We start from the raw sequence: 21,803 nt of genomic DNA, 5'->3' as shown, positions 1-21,803 counted from the left end.
GGGGACGGAGCGGTCCCGGGGACCTGCACCCGGGGCAGGACCCCAGCAAAGGACCGAGGCCACCAGCTGGGGGACGCGGCCCGGGGCAGCGGGACAGAGCCCTGCATCTAGGTATAGGTGTCTGCCCCTTTCCCCTCACCCCTTGCCTTGCCTCTAGGGAAGCGGAAGGTCCACTACCTGTTCGAGGATGGGAAGGAGATGGCCGAAGAGTACGACATGAAGAGTGGTCAGTTAGTGAGTAAGTGGAGCTCTCAGGGGGCCCCTGGCAGACGTGGGTTGGGGCACAACTGGGGCACACATGGCAGGTTTGCACTTGCAGGGCCGGGGTGTTGAGAGGGAGCCTGGTGAGGAACAAATCGCCCCTGAATATTCTGGGAGATAAGCATACCTATAGCTGAATTTTGTATGGTTCAGTTTGGGCCCAGGGCGCTCTGACTTCCATGGCGTAGCAGACCTTGCTTTAGCCCAGGATCTCTCCCCAGCAGCTCACCTGTCACAACAGCTGAGACAGACTAAATGGATTTGACATCTTGCATAGCCAGGAACTGAATCTGTAGTACATGCTGGGGTAAAATATGCTTTTTGGTGGTTTCTCCAACCACAAACAAGCAAGGTGTTGGTTATGGCTCTCATCCAAAACCGCATCGCCAGCAGCATGGCACCTGTTGCAACCTCACCATGGCTTCAGCACAAAGTAGTAAAAAAGAGGCATTCAGTACAGAATTTCTGAGTTCAAGAATAGGCCAGCTAACAGATCCACTCACACCAATGTGGAAATGACTGGAATTAAGATTTATATCTTCATATCATCTCAGTGTGCTGGGCAGTTTTGGCAGTCATTTGCTGGAGTTCTTCTAAAAGACCAGAATAATGAAAACCCTTCTTTTCCCTTTCACAGGTAGAAAATGGCGAGAGAAGAACACCCTTGGGGGCTCTGGGAAGTGGCAGGTTGAAGTGGGAGAGCCAACCTCGCCGCTGCTGGGAGCACTGGAATCAGAGCTCATAAAGGAAAGCAGCTCCAATGTATGTAAGGGTCTGCAGCATGACTGCACCTAAAACAACCTAGTCTTGTGCTTACAGCAGTAGTTGGTAGACAGCAGAACACTCACAGCCGCAAAAGACAGCCTTAACCTGCCCAGCACTACTATAAATCATCCCAGAGGTGCAGGGCTGGCTAGAAAGATGGAACAGCTTGGATTCTTTTGGGGTCTTCAAGAGATTTGTAGTTTCCTTAAGTAGAGAAGCTTCTGCTGTGTTGGCCAATGTTGCTATTCTGGCTTCCAAAAGAGTAGGCTGAAAGGAAGGCCAGTGCCAGGACAAGTCAGTGGATGGAAAGCAGAGGTGATGACAATGAAAGAACAACACAGGTAGTGCATAGCAGGCTGCTCATTAACCTAGCACAGACTGTTTCATCTTCACATCCCTCTATCTTAGGTTTTAGTCTCTCACCATCTTTTCTACAGATCTAAAACACAGCACAGCCCTGCACAGCAGACTGGGGCAGAGACAGGACTGAGTCCAGCAGGTCCCTAGGGTAGGCAGAGCTCAGTATTCAGTGGCCTGTGAGGAATAGGCCTGGTTTCCCTGTAACCCTGTGCTGCAAGATTCCCTTGCTGAAGACTTTCAACCTCCTACAAGCAGGGCAGGCAGTCCCTGGGTAAAGGCAGAGCAGTACTAGCTCTAGAAAAGTTCTGCTCAGCCAGTTTGAGTTGCTCCCTAATTGTTCAGTGAGAAAAAGAGCTACTCCCACATGGACCCTCTCAAGATAGTACAAGAAGGGGGCAAGGAGGAGAGGAGACAGCTGGAGGGGTCTTGCTAAAGGTTCTTGTTTGATGTAGCCTGTCTTCATGAGGAAGGATACCCTGAGCAGCTTCCAGTGGCGGATCCGTAACCTGCCCTACCCCAAGGAAGTCTACAGCGTCTCTGTGGAGAAGGAGCAGCGGTGCTGTGTCATCCGGACCACCAACAAGAAGTCAGTAAGGACAGCACTGCCAGTGCTGACAGTCCCTTGGGGTGGGCTGGCACAGTGGGCAGGCTAGTGATTGCACAGGGGGGGTTGTCCTCTCTTGCCTTCTGTCCATAGTGTGCAAGGGCTGAGGGGCCCCACCTCGCAGCTGTGTGTCTCCTGCTGTCCAATTTCCACTCCCAGCTGCCACAGACACGTTTACAGTAGAACCCCTCAAGCTCTGAGCTGGCCTTTGCAAAGTTACCTCACCTCACAGTTCCAGTAGCATGATGTTTGCTCTCTTCTGCTGTGAAACGTTGCTCCCTTAGAAAAATAAAGAGCCTTGCAGACCTTTTGAAGCTAGAGAATTCCATCTTCTCCCTCTGACACGATACTTTGATCTAGTCATTGTATCAGCATGCATGGAGCTGCAGATCTCCCTGCGTAAACCTGTCTGTAGTCACAACGCCAATGACATGATCTGGAGGTAGCAAGAAAAAAAGGCAGACTGAATCTGGAAAGGAAGGACCTCAGTATTCTGCCAAAAGAAAATTGAGATGGAAGAAAAAAACCCATCATCTTATACTATGTCAGTATGTGGCATCTCTCACTGCGTGAGACACACACTGTGCCCAAAGCATTTACAGCTTTGGTGAGATAAGTCAGGATGAACAGTAGTATTGGGAAGAAATAGCAAGTATTAGGAGAACAAGGGAGAATACTGGAAGAAAGTGAAAGCTATTTACAAACCGAGATAATACACCAGGATGGAAAGCTGAGCAGGCTGCTCTCTGCTTGCCTTCCCTCCCCAACATTGCTACAGAACACAGAAAGATAAGATTCATGGGTAAAATCAAGCCCAGTGCTTCCCAATCCGCCCCTGCTCTCTTTAAGCTGCTCTTTGTAGTTGGCTGTAGGTGGTGCTGTTGGCAAAGAACTGCTCCTCTGGCTGCTGAACGCCTTTCAGATCGCAGAATCCGCAAATATTCAGGCAAAAGTTTACCACACGAGAAGCCGTGGCAAGGGGATTTGAGCTCTGCACATGAGCACACCTGGACGCTCAGGGGGAGGCTAGACAGGAGGAAGTCGGAGTCTATCCCATGAAAACAGCAATTACAGCTCTAATACAGAAAAATGCTGGCCTAAATGCATACAGAGGGATTCACATAAGAGTGGCACTTTAGTAGGGAGCCCTGTGTAGCAAAGATGAACGAGATTCCCATCAGCCACATGTGAATACACATGGAGCTAGGACAGGAAGGGAGTACATGAGCCTAAGACTGACCACATATATACTATCGCAGACAGGCTTATCTACTTCCAGTCCTACTAATACTGTGTATGTGGGAACTTTCTTGCCTGTGTAGGTGCTGTAAGGTTATAACGTACCACTGAGGCTTCACCCATGCCTTACCTGACTTCGAGCTTTTTTGTACCACTCTCAGGAAAACGGTAGAGTCCCCACAAGCAGCCAGCACCTACACACTCGTAGGCTAGTGTCAGAGATAGTTAAAGGACCTGACAGCAGCTCATGGCCTGCACATGAAAGTTAAGAACTTTTGGAATTAAAGTTACAAGTCGTCTCATTGGGGACAAGAATGACTTTGCTGTCAGTAGGGAACAGGGACAGATACCAGCACCAAAACACTTAGTACAGGCTCCAGGATATCTTATATCATTTTTCCTGGGTCTCGGCCAGGGCAAAGGCACCACTCAGCAACTAATTCCAAGATAGCTACAAACGCATGGAGTCCACAGAGAGCGTGCACATCACTACGGGAGTGAAAGGAAGCCTCGGAGCCTCTCCAGCCCTTGGAAGTCAGCCACACTGCTTCTGAGCAACAGAGCTGTGCTGACCGCCAGCCAGAAGCACAAGCAACAGGATGGGTTGCCAAGTCACTACTGAGTAGTTCAGCTCTAAATTCTCAGCATACCAGTAGCAGTTTTCCCTACAGGCTGACAAAAAGTGGGTTTCCAGTAGGAAAATAATAAGAGGTGACCACATACGCACTGTGGATCTCAGGCCAGGACCCAGGCTCAGAGTGCAATACTGCCCTTGGCCATGGGGTGAGAGGCGAGGGCAGAGAATCTGCCTGCCTCAGCAGGGGTGACCGCCCATCAGCTACCTCCAGCCCAGACAGGAGCTCTTCACTCCTAGTTACTCCCGTTCCCTCTAGCCACAGCAAGGGCCGCTCAAGTAGGATTTGCTTAAAAACTCTTGCTGTAAAATAAATCCATTAAACTGAACTCTAAAAACAAACCCAGAAAGCCACCTCCCCAAACGCCAAACCTGATTCAATTATTGTAGCGAGAGGCAGCGGTAATGTTAGGAGGAGGAGGGGGTGGCCAGGCAGATCTGGTTTCCTTTGATCTTGTCACAGATTTTAGTTTGAGGCCAGCCAAAGCCATTCTTTTCCCCTTCTCCTTAGTCCTGGGGCAGCAGAATGCTGCTGTTTCATTGATGACTCCCAAGGCCCTTTGAAACTGTTTTTTTTCTGTGTACTGCTTTTTTTTTTTTTTTTTGTCGGTAAGAAGTTAACACTTCCTTAACATGTCTTTGTGTTCATCTAATCTCTGCTGTTTAACCTTTGACATCTCCCTTATTATCCATGTCTGCCACCTTTTCCAAATACCGACAGCAGTGACAACACAGAACGGTTTGAGCCCTGCGGTAACAAGCTGCGTACATTCCTCTCACTGCACCAGGAGAGCCATTTGCCCTTTGTAGCTGTTTTCACCGTGACTTGGAAAATAAACTGCAATTTGGGCAGAGGTAGCTAGAGAGGCCAAGCCTCACACGCAGCCAGCTGAATGGAGAAGAACCCCTCATAGCATGACAGCAGCCACTGCCTATTCCTGCTCTGGGCACTTCAGTACCAGCTACAGGCCAGTTCCTTGGAGGGAGTTGCCCACGAGAGTGCTGGAACAGATTAAGAACTCAGCTATGCCTCTACATGGGCACGGGACCAACTAGTGTATTTGGTGCAGCCGGAGAGAAGCAGCAGATGCAGGGCAAGCCATGCCAAGCAAGAAAGGTCTCAGGCAAACGCAGACACAGGCCTACAAGGTTCTGGTCCCAACGTCTTAGGAAATCTCTTAGCTGCCTAGACAGCTTATAACCCCTCCAGTTTTGAGACATATCCCCTTTTCTTCCTACTGAGCAGAGCCCAAGGTTTGGTTGGTGGAGAGAGACAGGCTGGATAGGGAGCTGGCAAAAACCTCTCTGTCCTCTGCTTGGGTGTGAGAGGTGATCAGGAGACTGGGATAGAGACCAGGGAAAGAACAACTAGGGGAGCTGGGAGTGCAGAGGAGAACCACAGCCACACACTGCAGAACAGAGGCTCAGGTGACGGTGTGCACCTACACCCGGAGCTCTGTGCCCAGGGGCACACCTGAGCACCCCTGTGCCACTGAAGCAGGAAGTTTTCTAGGAAGCACAGCAAGAGGCCAAAAAAGATGGATTTAGGAAGGATTGCAACACAAAATGCTGCATCACTCAGGAAAGTTAAGTAACAAGGCACCAGGGCTTTGACAGCTGTTTTGCCAAGAGTTAATGAGAGCTTCTGGTACTCAGTGGGAAGGAGAGGCCATTTGTAGGGACAAAGACAAAGGACACCTCTTGTTAGGACTGAGTAGTCTGTCCCTAACCATGTCTGGCACTACTCAAGGGCAAGCTGGAGAGAACAAGACTGCTCTCACACACCAAAGCCCTTCAGGACTTTGTTTCTAGTTTGTTTCTAGTGCTCCTGTCAGCCTGGATGCACCAGCAGGCACACATGTCATAGGGTCCTCCTGCCAACCCTGAGAGGTTTACTGACTGCATCTACACCTTGTAGAACAGCACTCCATAGCTCAGCACTGCTAGCAGGGGAATAGGTACCCCACCTTCCTCATTTTTGTCTCTTCTCTCATTTGTAGGTACTACAAGAAGTTCTCTATTCCTGACCTGGACCGATACCAGCTCCCCTTGGATGCAGCTGCCCTGAGCTTCACCCATGCCAACAACACCCTGATAATCACGGTGAGGTTTTAGCCACGCAGAACAGCACTTTGCCCTTCTCTTTATGTCCACAAAGAAGTTAAAATTCTTACACGTGGGGAAATGAGGCAGAGCAGGGAGATCTGCTGAGGGTCACTGATGAGCCCCCTTCTCTGTCACACAGTCAGTGGGAGTTTCAGATTACACTGGGCATGCTGACACTAGCCAGGACAGCCCAGGCCACAGGAGGGGCCCTGCTTGCTGCTCAAGGTGACTTGCAGGTGGAAGAGTGTCTGTCATGCCCTGTTTTCCATGTATCCCCTCCCCTCAAGCCTGAGTAAGCCTCTACTCTTGTGACAGCAAGTTTCTCTTGTGTTGAGTCCAAGGACCTGCTGCACTTAAGAGGCCTCACAGTCTTGAACAAAATTTTAAAGTCACCTGCTGCTTTGTGTTGGAGAGGACACACTTCCAAGCACATGATGGAAGTGAGAGACTAGCAGAATGGGCACTTCCTTGTTGTTGCAAGAAGCAGACAGAGGCAGACGGATGCTTTAGAGCAGCAGGTACTCCTCTTAAAAGTGGAAGTCAGCTACCCAGAGAGCATCCCCTCCGAGGGAAACTTTGCAGCAGAGCTGGGACTGCACGTGCAGAGGAAATAGGCCAAGAGGAACACCTTGAGTCCTGAGCTTCTGTTTGCTAAAGGCCAAACCCCTGCCAAAAAGCACCTGCATCCACCACTAAACGGCAGCTGGGCAAGGGGGCTCTGAGGGGAAGATAGAGGAACAGCAAATCTTACTTCTCTGCCTTTTAAATAATGTGCGTTATATATAACATATGTGAGCATACAACCAGTGATCACACCAGGGATCTGCATCACAGAGCTTGCCAGGATATTCCAGAGGGGTTGGTGGGGGCCAGGACTCCACATCCAACTGGAAAGTTTTACTTGCACTGTAAAAGACACTCTAGATATTGGCAAGTGTCCCTAGCACCATGGCACCACCTCTCCAAGGGGCTTCCGAGGGGGCTGGTAACAGAAAGGCCTCCCTTGGCAGGAGGTCCCTAGCTGTGCCAGGAGCACTGACCCCACTGGGTCAGCTCAGAGCAGAGGCTGAACAGGAGCACTAAGGACGTCTCTCTCTGTCCTACAGTACCAGAAGCCGAAGGAGATCCTGGCTGCAGAAGAGCAGCTGCAGAAGGAGCTGAAGAAGATAAAGGCAGCTAACAATGAGGAGGGCGACTGTAAGACCCAGTAGGCAGTGGCTGCTCAGAAGCTGAGGTGGGGGGTGGCTCTCTGTCACAGCTTCCTGGTATTTATTTTGCCTTTTCTAATAAAAGTTAGTCCTGTTGTTAATAGAGCCGTTTGGAGGAATCGTTGCAGGCCCAGGGAGACTGTGAGGCAGTCGATCTCTGTACTGCCCAGTCTGCTGATTTACACAGACATTTATGATCCTTCCATGAGTTGTGAGAAGCTGCAGCATGCAAAGGAAGCACGCTGCATCCACAGCCAGCAGCCCTCTCCCCATGCTCCCTGAGCAGAAGCGACATGAAAGCTGGGTAGCTGAACTCTCTCTGTCTGCCTCCATTGCTGAAGGCAGTAACCTGGAAAACGAGAACCCCCTCCTCACACCCCTTACCTGCCTGGGAGGCGCTTGGAAGCTGTTGTGCAAGGTCTTCTGTGCAGACAGGATGCTCTGGTGACCCTGGTATCTCTGCAAACAGTATCAGTGCTTAGATGTGCATGGGCACAGCCTATGAAACAGGGATGAAGAGGACACCCAACTGCTTCCTTACCGCCAGCTGTGAGCAACATGATGTTCAGGGTGCAGGAACCAAAATGCAGCTGCCTTCATTTGCATGGCACAGGGGGAAGGACAGCTCAGGAGTAGCAGCAGCACACCCCTTCCACGAGGGCACAGACATGGCTCAGCACAAACCTCAGTGTGTGGACAGCACCCATGCATAGGGACAACCCCAGCAGCGCTGATTTAGCAACTTTCCCTCCAACCAGTTATTGTCTCTACCCTGCAACAGCTATCTGCCCTTCCTTCCATTCCAGTTCATATTTGAACAGCTCCTACTCAAACCAACCCTACTTTTAAGTAAGCTGGCCACAGCACAGCTCCCCTCCTGACAAGGGCTGCCTTTCGAAGCACGAAACTCCTTAGAGCCTGGGAGGCATTCCCCAGTTGAACCTCACTGTTGGGTGGGCCCAGGACACACCTACACAGTCCTCCCAAAACAACAAGGGCACCATGGACTGGCAGAGCTCACCAGAGCCATTGCACCAGACCCACTTGCAGCTTCCCCATTCCCCAGAGTCCCCCAAGATGTGAGTGCACCCTTCTACCCACCATGGGGCTACAGCTTCAGCCAGGAAGAACCGAAAAGCTGCTACAAGTGTGCAGGACCTGCCAACACATGCTGCAAAAAAGAAATGGCAGGACTGGCAGCAGTGACACCTGTTTGCTTGTTCAACTCACATGCTCTGTCCTACTCTGGACCTTACCCAAGTCCTGGTGCAATAAAGAACCTTCTCCCATGCTACAGTTACTCTGGTTCCTTCCCAGCCTCTTCCTGGCGAGACTGCCACACATTTAATATTTCCCTCCCTCCCAATTTCATTAAAGGACATGTAACACACAGGACCTGAGAAAAAACAGACCACCTCCACTCCCAAGGTCTACCAGCTCGCTCTCTCTGCTCTTCTATCTCGTACCTAAAGCTCTCCTCACATGCAGAGCCCCAAGTGCCCCAAGCAATACAGCAACAGGATTTAGCAAACCCCTCATGCAAAGCACCATTTCAGGAACAGCTCAGTGTTACCAATAACCCAGAGGTCCCCTCAGAATTATCCTGGGCAGTCTTTGGGATCTACAGCTTTGAGTTGTTTGAAGATTGTTCCAGCCATGGCAATAGATCATTGCTTGGGACTCTCAGACATCAACTGCCACTTACACAAACAGAACCCGTAGCACAATGGTAGCCACAAGGGAGCTGCCAGCAAGCAGGCACGAGTGGCAGCAGAATAACAGGTAGGGAGCTGTCCTGGAAAGATCACTGTGAGAATGTGATCCTGTAGTAAAGCCATGCTTTTAAATTACTTCGTACCCTGAGCTGCTGTGTCTCAGCCACTGGGAAGGGAGAGCTCCCTTCAAGGTGAGGAGCTGGTTGGTTTCACACCCTCCAGGCAGGGGCTCCAGCAAAGATTCTCTTCCAGTTTTTATACATCACAAGGGAAGAGCAGTCTCTTGCCAGTGGGAATTACCTATGAATTTCTAGCAAAGCACTATGCTGGGTGCTTCACCCTAGAAGTGTTCCCAGTTTGTGATACAAAACCTCTCCTTTGTCTGTCCAGGATAACCCTACTTGGTCGTGAATTTGGGTCACGCACCTCCTCCCCGCCGCAGTCACCCACTGCAGATTCATCCAGGCAGCACAGAGCATGCTGAAAGCCAGGGTTATTCTGAGAGCCAGCTGGGGTTCCAAAGGCTGACACAAAAAGGAGCAGAGCCACCTCAAATGTGCCTACAGGACCCCAGCAAATAACACCAAGGCCTCGGTGTTTACTCTAGTCCAGTATGCTGCTTCATTACATAGGCAGTGAGTAAGCTGCAGAACCTACTTTTTTAATTCTTGTTTGAACAAGTGACATGAGATCTAAGATCCCAGGAACTGCCTTCAACACAGCAGTGTCACAGCATCTAGCCAGGGAGAGAGATCTATCAGACATGTAGACAGCATCTGAAAATAGGCCCAACCTCCTCTGCCCAGCCCAGCCTCTGTGATCAGTGGGTAACATCGCAGCCCCTTTGGAACTTGAAACAAAACATAGAGTCTCTTTTGTTTCCCTTCAGAGTTTTATTTAGCAAAATGTGACTGTTTCAGCCCTGCCAAGTGCACAGCCTGACCTGATGGCCAGCTTGGGGAGGCATACACTGAAAGCAGGGCTGGCTCTGCCTTTTAGCTCAATTCTTGCTCTTGGCTGTGAAGGACAACACGAGCAGCTGTCAGGAGAGCAAGCACAGATGAAAGGTGGGCACCACTCCCGGCACCTTTCCCACCAAAGCAGTCCACCCCATACACAGCCTAGACTTGCTTCACATGGCTCAGAGCTTTGCTGATCAAAACCTGACCAGCACACATGGCTGACCGGGCATCCTGGCTCAACTTGCCCCTCAAATGCTGCATCCACAGGAAAAAAAAAAAAAAGAAAAAAGAACACAGTTAATAAAACAAACCCTGACTTGCACAAAATGAAAAGGGTAAAGGACAATCAGCCTTTATTTCCACTAACAGGCAGGTGAGATTGAGAGAGTCTGGCCCTTTGTGCACTCTTCATTGTAGCTTTCTGGCAGGCAAAAAAATCCCTTCAGAAGCCTTGAAGGCCATTCTCACCTCTCCTGCCCTGCGATTCCCTGAGCCAAGCGTCAACTCTGCTGAGCTGGGGTGACCCAAAGCAGCTATGGTGCCCTTCATGGGGCCGTGAAGTCTAGGACATGCAGGGCTGATGCCAGGGCAGCGTACAGATGGGTGGTACTGAAACGGAGGCAGTACACTGGGCTGCTGGTGGGTGAAGACAGGTGAAAGCTCTGCAAGAAAACGAGAGAATCAACCTTTCAAAGAGGCCAGCCCAAAGAACCCAGCTGGTGTTACAGACCGAAAAGCCAAGATGACTGACCAAAGCAGGCCTTTCCCTCTTTTTAGGTTAGGTTCAGCATGGTGGGCTCACCCCGAAGACAGCCCAGCAGCCCCTCTCTCTTCCAAAGAGACACAGGCACTGGGCTGACAGTGAACAACTAGGAAGCTCTGCTGCTGCCCAGCCTCCGACTGGAGCTCACCTGCAGGCACCGAGTCTGCCGCTTATCCCAGAGGCGCACCACGCCGTAGTAAGAAGAGCCGCTGGCAATCATGTGGTTCTTATCACTCCTGATGCAGTACAGGGCACTGTCGTGGGGCTCTTCCCACTCCTGGACACATTTCCTGCAAGGGCAACACAAACCAGAGAGGGGCTGAGCCTCCACTCCTCCACCACTGGAACCGAGGTGCAATTTGCCTGAAGGAGCTAATTCAGCTACAGGCGAGTCCCCTGACGCTGCACAAGGAGAGCCCAGGAGCCTCACACGGGCCCCAGGTGCCAGCAGGGTAGGCTCACCTTGTGCTGGTCCGTATGTCCCAGTAGCGGATGTAGGTGTCATACCCACAAGAAAGGAGAAGGGAGGGCGTTTCATAGAAGACATCAAGGACTCCGGCTCCACGGTGGAAGTCAGTCCCTAAACAGGTCAACAGCTGACCACTGCAATGAAACACAGTAGGGGAAGAGTCAAAACAAAGCACCCTTCCAACTCAGCTGGCCAAAGCAGAGATGGTGTCACAGACATCTCCTAGATCTCATTTCTGTGATTTAACAGAATGCAAAAGCCTGAATAGTTTTCCTCTCCATCCCTTAACTTCTGCTACTGGTTGGGCCACTGTCACAGAGGGTGACCAGCAGGAGTCACAGCTGTAAGAGGAAGAGCCAAGGAACAGGCACACCTTGACCCCCAGTAGAACAGGATATTTCACTTGGGAGAAGCAACCAGTACTCTCAATGATTGGGCTCCATTTCTATGGGAGACAATTCTCAACTTAGTCAAACTCCAGATAATCTGCAACAGCCACTTTCTTGGTCAATCTCATCCCATCCCAGACTCTGTCCTCCAAAATACTACCCACTGGGGTATTTTCCCTTCTCTTTGACACACAGTTCAGATCCACAGACAAATCAGACTCTCCTGACCCAGCCTGTTCTCCTCAACCCCCTCCAGTTACCCTGTATACTGCAAACATCATATCTGTGACTGAACATGACAGGTCAAGAACAACCATCCCAGGGCTGCTCTGGAGATGACTTTCCAAAGGCTAGGTGGATTTTTTTGGACCTCCTCCTCCTTTTTCATTCCTTGCCTGCTGTGAAAGAGCAAAAAGCAAGATCTCCATGCAGCTCTAAGTCAGATGCTTTGTGGCCGTGTCACTCTGCTGCCTGGTCATGTGCAGAACCAGCAGCTCACCAGGTGGATGGTGCCTGGTGAGGGCCCATCCTGCCAGACTGCAAGAAGGAGCTTGAGCCCCTTCCCTGGGCCATATGTAATTGAAGCAGGCACATGGCACAGCCCGTCTTCAGTCTCACTCCACCTGCCCCAGCAGCCAGCAACACCCAGCCGTGGCAGCCTCTCGGGAATGGAGGGAACAATCTGCCCAGCTGCTTGAAATGCCCACCTATTGCAAACCCTCCTGTTCTTCCTCCTCCTCCTCCTCGCACCCTCTAAATCAAAAATGCTGGACACAATAAGCCTTGAAGCACCTGCTTTTCAAACCCTGCCACATGGCCACCCCTCTCCAACAGACTCTTGGTTCTCAGGACAATGAAGCGGTCCTGAAAGCCGACAGCACGGACCCCGCAGTGGGGTCACTCCCAGCATCTCCCCCCATTATTTTGTTACTTTCTGCTCCTTGATCCAGCATCACACAGTTCTGAGGCACATCGCCAAATGCCTTAATTCTGTCTGTAATCTGGGCTAAAGCCCTCATCGGGGGATAAAGACCACACAAAAGGAGAAATAGAGTCCCAGGAGATGTTAAAACAAGTAAACACCTTTGTGTCAGGAGAGAGAAATCGCTGATAAAGCAGATTAGTGCCTCGAGTCCTGGTGTCCCCAGATCAGAAGGCGAGCCCTGGCCGATCTTTGCAGCCAGCACGCTTCTATGATCACAGAGCTGGCGGCATGCTGGGGCCAGCCTGTTCCCCCACAGTCACTCTCCAAAGAGCAGATTATGTAGAATAACAATTTCTTTGTGGCTGTGTAATTCCCTCCGTGACCGTGGCTGTGGGCAGCTACATTGGCCCTTGATGCCAGGGCCCTAGCAACCATTTAGAGAGGCCAACCAGCCCTAGCAATGGCCCCCCCGTGCAAACCTCTCGGACAAGCTTTAACATCAAGTGCATGAATTAATCCCCCCCAACATGAATCCAGGGGTGCTGGCTTATTGGACTTTGTGTTTCTTCAGGCAAGGGATCGAGGGGATTCCAGGCTTCAGCCCTTTGCAACCTTCTCACAATACTTTAACCCTTGGAAGGTTACTTGTAAACCATCTCAGCAGCATCTCTGCACCTGTGTGCAAGTCAAGAGGCTGAAGCATTCGCAGTCTGAGTTCTGGGAGCAAGAGCCTGTGGGGTTTGGCTGGGGCAGATGGGTCCACAGCTCCACCACGGAGTGAGACATGGATGGGCATCTCTGAGCTCTGGCACTCCCCTGCTCCTCCAAGCACACAGATAACCTCCATCTGTCATTCTACAAAGCCAGCAGGACTGATGGACATGCACACAAGCTTTCTCAAGGCTTCCACAGCCTTCTTCATCCTACAAGTTGTATGCGTGGCCCAGAGTTGTAGGACATACAACAGAGGTATGAGGAGTCATCAGCTGCTCTCCCAAACAAGAACCCTTGGACTACCTGTGAGATGCATAAGGGGGCAGACTATCTGCAGAGTCCTCTGCCAGTTGCTCAGGCAGGAGCAGGGAGTTACTCAGAGGAGATGAGCTACCTCAGCAAGCCCTAGACAGCACAAGCAGCTTGGACCCCTCTGTCCCCACTTCTGCATGCTGATTTTTTTTTTTTGGTTCCACAGGGTAGCCCCTGTACCGGTGCTCTGAGCACATGGCACTTCAGGAGAGGAAATCAGGATGGGCAGTTACACATGGGCCCCACAGCCCAGCAACACATCTGTTGAGTATCTCCTGCTAGCTAGCTGAAGCCTGCTTGTGTTATTTCCCCTCCACCATTTTCCCTGCTAATACACCTTTAATATGTAAAGGACTAAGTTTGCTCAGGGAGAGAGTAGCACTGTGCTGGGGAAAGGTAGCAGGATGCAGAAGCAATCTAGGGATATTTTACTCACTGGGACCAGCCCTCTTCCTTCTCTGAGGTGCTTGAAATGGGTCACAGCAGATCTCCTCACAACATCCCACCTCTGAACAAGCACCCGTCACACCCAGAGTGAACCTGGCCACACTAAAGCTTATCTTCCATCTCCCAGACCAGACCTCAGTTTGCAGTGCTGCAACATGGCAGCAATTTTTAATGGCAGCCTGGTGATGTCCCCAAGTGAAAAATTCCAGCATCAGAGGGACAGGAGAATCTAGAGAGTCTGGATTCCTACTTTCAGAGCTTCCTATGCAGCACTGAACACCACCCAGGTGCCTTGCTCCCAGTGTTTCTCCATGCCTTCACACCTCACTGCAGTGGTACCCAAGCATCCCAGCAGTCACACCTGATTTCCTCCCGCTACTTCCCTTTCCAGTCTAGGCAACAAAAAAGGAGAGAGAAAAAAAAAAAAAAAGCCGGGGGGATGATTAGCTTTTCTCTAAAGGAAAAGGCAGGAAAGGAGCACAGATAGGTGCAGGTAGGCAGGAAAGGAGCACAGATACTTGCAAGTTACTGCAGCAAAGCAGATACTTGCTTTTCTGGTTTGTTAATCAGTTCAGTTCTCCTGCCCCAAGAACAGGCCAGCCAAAGCAGCTTTCACCTGGGACATCCAGCCCCTGCATACAGCAGTCCTTTAGCAGTTTACAGTAACAACACGTTGGTTGCTACAGTGAAGCACTTATAATCTGACACCAGGGGGGGGAAAAAAAAAAAATCACCGTGCTGTACACCAGGCACACAAACCAAGAGGCCGAAGTGTTCTGGCACGAGCATACTTAAATTGGTAAAGATGCAGAAGATTATAATATTTCCCCCATTTTCCAGCAGACTAAGATGTCTCTTGACCAGTTCCATGCACACACAGCCATGCTAAGCCCATGCTGGAAAGAGAACTAACTGTCACTCCAACTCTCCCAGCCTTGGGTTCAGGAGTTACTGCCCACAAATTGTCCAGTCTTCATTATCCCAAATACTCCCTACCCTCAAACCCCAGTCCCTCAGAGCTTCTACTTCTTAGGGAGCAAAACACACAGTTAATCCTTAATAACCCATAAAGGATCAAGATAACCCATCAAGGGGCAACAAAAAAGCAGATACACCAGCACATTACCAATCATCTTCTAACAACCTACATGGGCAGAAGATATCTACTCAATGAGGGATGGAAAGAGATATGATAGCTATCTTGAACCTTGTTTCCCACCAGCTTGCAGAGATCACCAGCACCAGCTAAACACAGCAGGCAACAGCCTTCTCCTTTCCTTTGTGAGTCTTTCTTCACTCTCTGCACCCAAACACCTTACAAAAACAAGGTAGCTGGTACCAGCTGGTAGCTGATCCTCAGCACTTCAGAGGCCAGCATGCCCTGTCCTTGTTACGTGTCAAGAAGGTTAGTCAGCAAGTGACTGAAGCCCAAGCAAGACCAAGCATAGAGGGTCCACACACCATCTCTCCAGCATGCACTGGCCCTCCTGCAGTAGCAAGCAGAAGCTGTTTCACTCCCAGGCCTTTTTTGGGCAAGCCAGGTACCTAGCTGTGCAGATGGTGGGAGTTTTGCTATGGTTTCTGTACTGAACAGCCTGGCCAGACAGTGCCAGGGTTCAGCCACAGTGCTGGGTGGCACTGACAGAAACAACTCTACACCAGTGGAACTTTGTGGAGCAGAATCAGGAACATTTGGGTGTCCTGGAAAGACCAGTCTAGAAGCCAGAGCTTTCTGCTCCAGCACCTTAACTACAAACCACCTGGGCAAACATAGCACTTACAGACACACAGGTAGGCCTCCAGTGCTGAGCAGGAAACTCACAGACATTTCTAGTTTCTCATACTTTCTCTTAAGCATCTAGAGAGACTGAAATCACAGTGGCAGTAATCTGGTACTAGCTCTCAAGGAACAGAGCCAGAGAAAATCCAGTGGCCCGTTTCATCCCTAGCACAGAAAAGCTGTGTTAGCACCAGGTTCTGGACTCCTTGCTGATAGAACAAGATCCTTAAGCAAAGTCCCTGTGCCTGGAAATGTATCAAAATGACAAGTCCAAAAGCAGAAGGCATTTGGTTCAGGCACTATACAGAACCCTTTGATTCACCTGCATCAATTCCCATGTTTTTCAGAAAACAAGACTTAAAAGTAATTTTTTAAAAATAAGATATTTGATTGAGATTTCCACATTTCACTCTTTTGTCTCCATGCTGGAAACCTAGCCATGAGCATTGCTATCATGATACATCCAGAAGACAGGAGCCTTCTAGCCTGGAAGCAAAGTGAACTATGAAGGAATGGGAGAAACAAGCTGGTTTAAGTTGGTTTTTTTCTTTTTAAAAATAGCTTAAGGCTCTATTCGTTCTTACCCCAGCAATATGAAGATAAGATCAGTCATGGCAGAGCCCAGATGGTTAGTTTCCAGATAATCCATGGGATGCTGCTGTCACCAAGTTAAAGCCATATACGTCTCCTAAGCCACAGTGATTATTTGTGTGACCCTAAAAACTCAGAATTTTCTTGAGATCTTGCTGATAAATGGAGTCCAAAAGAAGCCTGCATCTCCCTTCCTGTACCCTGTCCATTTGCTGCAAGTCTTGACCAGCTGTCTCCAATACACATGAACTATACTCCAAAAGCTGGGATGAAACAAACACTTTTCTCCCCACCCTCAGTTTCTGGTGACCCTGATTCACTAGAATTGGTATCATATAAATATGTAAATTCTAGGAAACTGCTGAATTCAGAACATCTGCTGAAAACTGAGATGTGCGAAATTGAGAGCATATTCATTTGCTCTGGAAACCTCATCTGTCAACTGTGATCATCCATCAAAGAGGAGAAGCCACTGCACATAAGCAGGTGGCTATTCAGAAACCGAGCAGAGCTCCAAAACCCTATTTTAGCCCCAATAACCACTTGCAGTAAAACGTGAAAAACATTTTTTTTTTTATAAAAAAGCGGAAAGAGCACCGTTCAGTTGAAAACACTGAGATATTTGAGCTGAGTATCAGAGAAAGGAAACAAAATCAATTTAAAACCAATTATCCATAGTGCAGCATTTGCACAACTTCTGTGATCCCATTTGGAGAGCACACCAAAACCAAAGGGAAGAGCTGAGCTGTCATCTCTTCCAGGTGTTTTGCAACAGCAGCTGAGGCACCCAGGGGACACAGCATCTTATACTAAGAAGGGAAAGGCTTGGTCAAACATCACATTATAATGTACATATGGAGAAGCACAGACCCTTGTCAAAGTTATTCTTCATACAGTTATCCTCCCCCAAGGTTACCCCTGTGTTTAGCCAAGGCTACTGATTCCTGCAGGGAGATGTACGATTGGCTTGGGGAATTTTGAGGGAGCGACTTCATTTGAAATGTCTCAGAGATGTTGTTATAGTGATTTTCAGGAGAAATGCCTCTCTCTGCTTCCTCAGCACTGAAGGGACTCAAGGCAGTAGGGGGGAATGACACCAACGGTGGTTTGAGATTGTGTTGGGGGGAGAGACAGAAGAGGGAGTTTTGCCTTCTTTTCTTCTGCTTTCTCTGAATTGGCCCACACACGCTTTAAATGGTCCAATAAAAAGATACAATTTCTTTACCTTTCCAGCTCTGGGACCCTGTGAGTTTTTGTTGTTCGGGTTCCTGTAAGGTTAAGTTCAGAGGATAAACTGACATGCTGGGCTATGGGAAAAAGCCAGTTTCTTCAAATAAAGCCACAACGGTGCAAAAGAGACCCCGCTGGGGCTTTTATTTGGGAAAACAAACAGAAATGGCACCAAGCCCTTCTGCTTTATGAACCAATTTAACTATAAAACCAATGTTCTCCCTCTCGGGGGTGAGGAGGGGAGAGAGACAGGACATGACAATAGTCCAAAACCTTGGGAGGAAAGAAAAAAAAAAGATAGGACAAAAAAGGTTGTCTGTCCCCTTTTCTTTCTTGTCCATGGCTCCTTTTCTTAGCACACGTGTGTTCTTGTAAAAACGATTAGATTGCAATTTGTATAACATGGTGACCCCCAAATTCAGACATTTAACCCCTTTTCTCTGCAAAGAATGTCAAGAATGTCTTCTCTGTCTTTCTTTCCAACAGGAGGAGTAGGGGGGAATTCTCTCAAACTGTGATTTCTTGGGGGAAGAGAAAAAGAGGGAGGCAAGGAAAAGAAGCAGGGAATTCTCAAAGCCTCTCGCCTATCGCCCCACTTGTGTGGGAACAGGCGGCTGTATTGCTCCCTTTCTGGACAGAGCTCTGCAGGTCTCCTTTAGTGAGGAGACAAAAAATGGAGAGTCCAAATCAAAACAAAGCCATCTGTTTAAATGAGCTACCGCTAGCCAGTGGCAGAGGGGGTTCCTCATTCACTCCTTCCCATTCTTCTCTCTTGCCTCTGTTGATTCTCTCTCAACCCAGGGAAAAATAAAGATTGCTTTTGCTTTGGCTCAGAGGGATGAAACTGATTGATGCGCTTGGAGCATCCAGCCCCCACCCACGCTCTCTGATTGTTCAGGGCCTTGTAAAGTTGTCATAAATACGCCTGAACAGGAGTGCAAAGGCCACAGCATGCCCTGGACGTGCACACATCCAAAGGGCAGGAGCTGGCCTCGTGCTCATCTGTAGCGAGACAGGGCCAGGACTGCCATGGGGAGGAAAGGATTTAGGATAAACACCTGCATGTTCTTCCTCTTACAACGGTTTCACAATTAGGTTAAGATGCACCAGAGCCCTCTGAACAGAAGGAATGCAGAAGATGCCCAGCTTATGTGAGAGGGTTCAGAGAGACAACGTCAGAAAACCACCCCAAAAATCAGTAAAGAACCACAAGGCCCCAAATGGTTTTGAGCACACATGCATACCATGGGAAATACATTGCTCAGACAAGACTGAAGCTATCCTTTATAGCTAAGAGACAAAGCTCTGAACACAACAAAGTCTGCTAAAAGGAACAGTCATCCAAGACTCCACCACTTAAGAGGCTCCCTACAGCAGCAAGCTTTCATCAGCACTGGCTCAAGTAGTTGGCCATAGGCCTGTGTCCTGTCTCCAACAATGCTCAAGATATCAGAGCAAGGGAATCAAATCCTAGAGTTCGGAGCTGCAGAACTGGGATAAGAATTTTTTTCTGCCCTTCTCAAGTGATTAATTCATGCCCGAAGACAAGAGACCTGTTTATATCTAGTCTTGCTGCTCAAGTCACAAGTGAGATTGACAGCCCCATGAAGAAGGATCTGCTTTTACCTTTGCCTAGATCTACATCCAAATTCTCCATCCTACCTACCTTGCTGCAGAAGGAATGGTTCCCAGTGATCAAATTAGAAATTCAAAGACAGCTGTTGTGCCAAACTGATTTAATATGAACAGGCCAAGAAAGGGTTTGCCTGAAGATAAGAACTCCCCTATGACAGACCCCAGTCTGTCACTTCAACAACCCTTTTTCCTTTGAATTTCAGGAAGAAGGTACAGCATTTGTGTTCCTGACTAACCAAAGGACATATCAATGGGAATACCCAGAACAGATGTTATAAAAAGAGTAACTGAAGCCATCTGTGAATAGGATAGAGAAACAGCACAGCAAAAAACCCAAGCAGGACAGCCTCAGAAAAAGAGAATGAGCAGCCATCTGAGGAAAGGCATCATCCCACTGTAGTGAGCAGAGGCAGTAAAAGGCACACATTTGCATTCACTTGTCTGATGTAAGCACAGCCCAGAAAGCTGTTTAGCTCACTGCTGGACAAGTTTTGGATTGGTTATTGCAATTTAAACCTGTGTTCAGCCAAGACAGAGATGCTGAGAAAGAAATCCAAGTCTGAAAGGAGCAGGGAGTCTCTTTCCCTCAAAGCTTGAGTTTGCCAAGGCAAGAGTTTCCTTGGCAAAAAAAAGATACTTGGCATGATGAATCTACAAAAAAGCAGGGCAGAAAATGGAATTTTGCATCTACAGCATGGTATTATGACTCTTCTGCCCCCTCAATTCTGTGAAACTGTTATCAGTGCCAGGATAACATTTGCTATCACTTGCTTCTCCTGTTACCAGAGATATTCACCAACTTCTCTGTGACTGGATAAATCCAGTTAAGTGCCTCAGTGTAACAGACTCCCCACACTTCTTGGAATCAGTTACCTTTTCTTTCGATTTAGCAAGTCCAGTTCTGAATCCATTTGTTCCCTTCACACAACAAACTCCTTTTGTTATTAAATTAGAGGGTCTCAAACTTGTTTGAACCTTGGAGTTCAAAGCTGTAGAGAGAATGATCTTCTACAGAACTTGTTTTAGAACACAATGTTAAGAAGTCTGGTTGCATATCTTGGGCCAAGCTTGTACATTAAAAGCTTTTGTTGCAAACATTTCGCAGGCTTTATAACTAAAAACTAGACCTGGAGATTCTGATTTCATTTATCTAGTTCCACACATAAAAAGATCTGAGCATGACATGACACAAAGCCAAGGAGGACTGGATTTAAGCAAGAAAGCATCAGTAGTGACCAGCTAACCTGAGTGTTCAGTGCTTTATACAGCAACTGTCAAATTACACTTGCTGTTTAAGAACAGCACAGGGAGCTCAAATTTTAAAGCTCTCCCTCCTTGTTGACAATGGCTCACGTTCACTCACTCAATGGCTCTAAGGAGCCACCAAAGTGGATGCAGATCAACACATGCCAAAATTTGAAAGGTAACAACTAATTCTTGCCTACCCCACTGCACAAACAGATGTAACCTAGCAAGGGTCCCATGGAAGCACATACCAGAGATCAAGCAGCAGCAAGTTAGCAAACTTCAGCCAGCTGCTTATGATGGTAAAACTCATGCTGTCTCTCAGAGAGAAAGAGCACAATGCAATAGCACTAGAGGCAAATACAGATTACTAACCTGCTCAGCAGCTGCTTGGCTACCCTGAAAGACTCATCCCCACCCCTCTGCTGAAGGCACCAGCCACACACCTGAATCTCCCTTCTCCTCCACTCCCAAGCCACTCATGAATCCTCTACCTCCCACCTCCCCAAAACCTGCAGACATCAAAGACACCTGCCTTGAACACCTGAAGAGCAGGGGGGCCTGACAGTCAAGAAATGCAACTCTGTATCTTCCCCTTCCATGCACTCTCTATTTTTTTCCCCCCCTCCATCCCTTTGAAAAAGGTGGCAGAGATAAATGGAGAACAAAGAAACAAGAAAAAGCCACAGCTTTGGCCCACACCCTGCCTATTACTTAAGGGGGAAGGAACTCTTCCGAAAGAGGAGGAAAAAAATGTGCTCAGACACAATGGCTCAAAAGGCCAGGCAGCAAACCGGGCCACTTTGTACTGCTAACAAGGGAAACCTAATTACAGGAAGAGGGCAAAGAGGGACAGATAAAAGGGATACAAAATTTCAACATCTGTTGCCATAAAGGGAGAAGAAGTGGGGAAACGCAAAGTGTCAGTTTGGTGTCAGTGACGGCGTAAAGCCACTTTCAAAGGGCTCAGAAGCGGGAGAAAAACCGAACAAGAAATTAGAGGGTTCTTAAAAAAAACAAAAAACCACTCTGCCAAAAATGCTTTCAAAAGAGGGGAGGAGATGGACAAAGGCTGGATATTTAAAAGGTAGAGGATCTGGGGTGGCTTGCAGGGCACAGCTAACTTTGGCCTGGTTTTCACAACAGCTCTCGTGCCCCTCCTCTGTCATGTTGTGTCACAGGAAAGGACAATGTAGGTCTTATGCATTCAAAGCCTTTACAGCATTTTGACTACCGCATCGGACAGATCACTGCTCCGTTTCAAACATTGGGCTTGGCAGAGTAACTCCAAGAGTTGCTGCAAAGTGACCTCTGGAGTATCCTACCTTATGGAGAAGCACAGGCCAGGGCATTTGTCACCTAAAGACACGCAGACCACCACGACAGGCTGGGGAGCAATAGTTCTTCACAGGCAAACAACAAATGCTGGCCTTGGACCTGTTCCCAGTG

The 21,803-nt window shown here is 48.8% G+C and overlaps 2 protein-coding genes across 4 annotated transcripts in view; one reads left to right on the top strand and one right to left on the bottom strand.

Annotated features, from left to right (window-relative positions):
- Window position 1: 1 nt before the first annotated feature.
- On the top strand, window positions 2-7,278 carry DPCD (deleted in primary ciliary dyskinesia homolog (mouse)). The gene is made up of 5 exons (XM_026851259.1): window positions 2-238; window positions 899-1,023; window positions 1,839-1,972; window positions 5,864-5,966; window positions 7,076-7,278. The coding sequence occupies exons 1-5, from the start codon at window positions 199-201 to the stop codon at window positions 7,178-7,180; spliced, it is 507 nt and encodes a 168-aa protein (XP_026707060.1). The 5' UTR covers window positions 2-198; the 3' UTR covers window positions 7,181-7,278.
- A 2,473-nt stretch (window positions 7,279-9,751) lies between these two features.
- Window positions 9,752-21,803, bottom strand: part of FBXW4 (F-box and WD repeat domain containing 4) — a 63,076-nt gene continuing 51,024 nt past the window's right edge. For 2 of the 3 annotated variants that reach the window (XM_026851296.1, XM_026851297.1), the window contains 3 exons: window positions 11,080-11,220; window positions 10,766-10,907; window positions 10,191-10,516 (listed from right to left, as the gene is read on the bottom strand). In XM_026851296.1, the coding sequence (XP_026707097.1) occupies window positions 10,400-10,516; window positions 10,766-10,907; window positions 11,080-11,220 (400 nt within the window). In that variant the 3' untranslated portion in view covers window positions 10,191-10,399. Of the gene's footprint in view, window positions 10,110-10,190; window positions 10,517-10,765; window positions 10,908-11,079; window positions 11,221-21,803 lie in introns of those variants that run through there. The other variant, XR_003398696.1, reaches the window with a different exon arrangement.

Source organism: Athene cunicularia, assembly GCF_003259725.1.
Source record: "Athene cunicularia isolate RWA chromosome 6 unlocalized genomic scaffold, athCun1 chr6_part1, whole genome shotgun sequence".
Taxonomy (NCBI): domain Eukaryota; kingdom Metazoa; phylum Chordata; class Aves; order Strigiformes; family Strigidae; genus Athene; species Athene cunicularia.
This window is presented reverse-complemented; position numbering and strand designations above follow the sequence as displayed.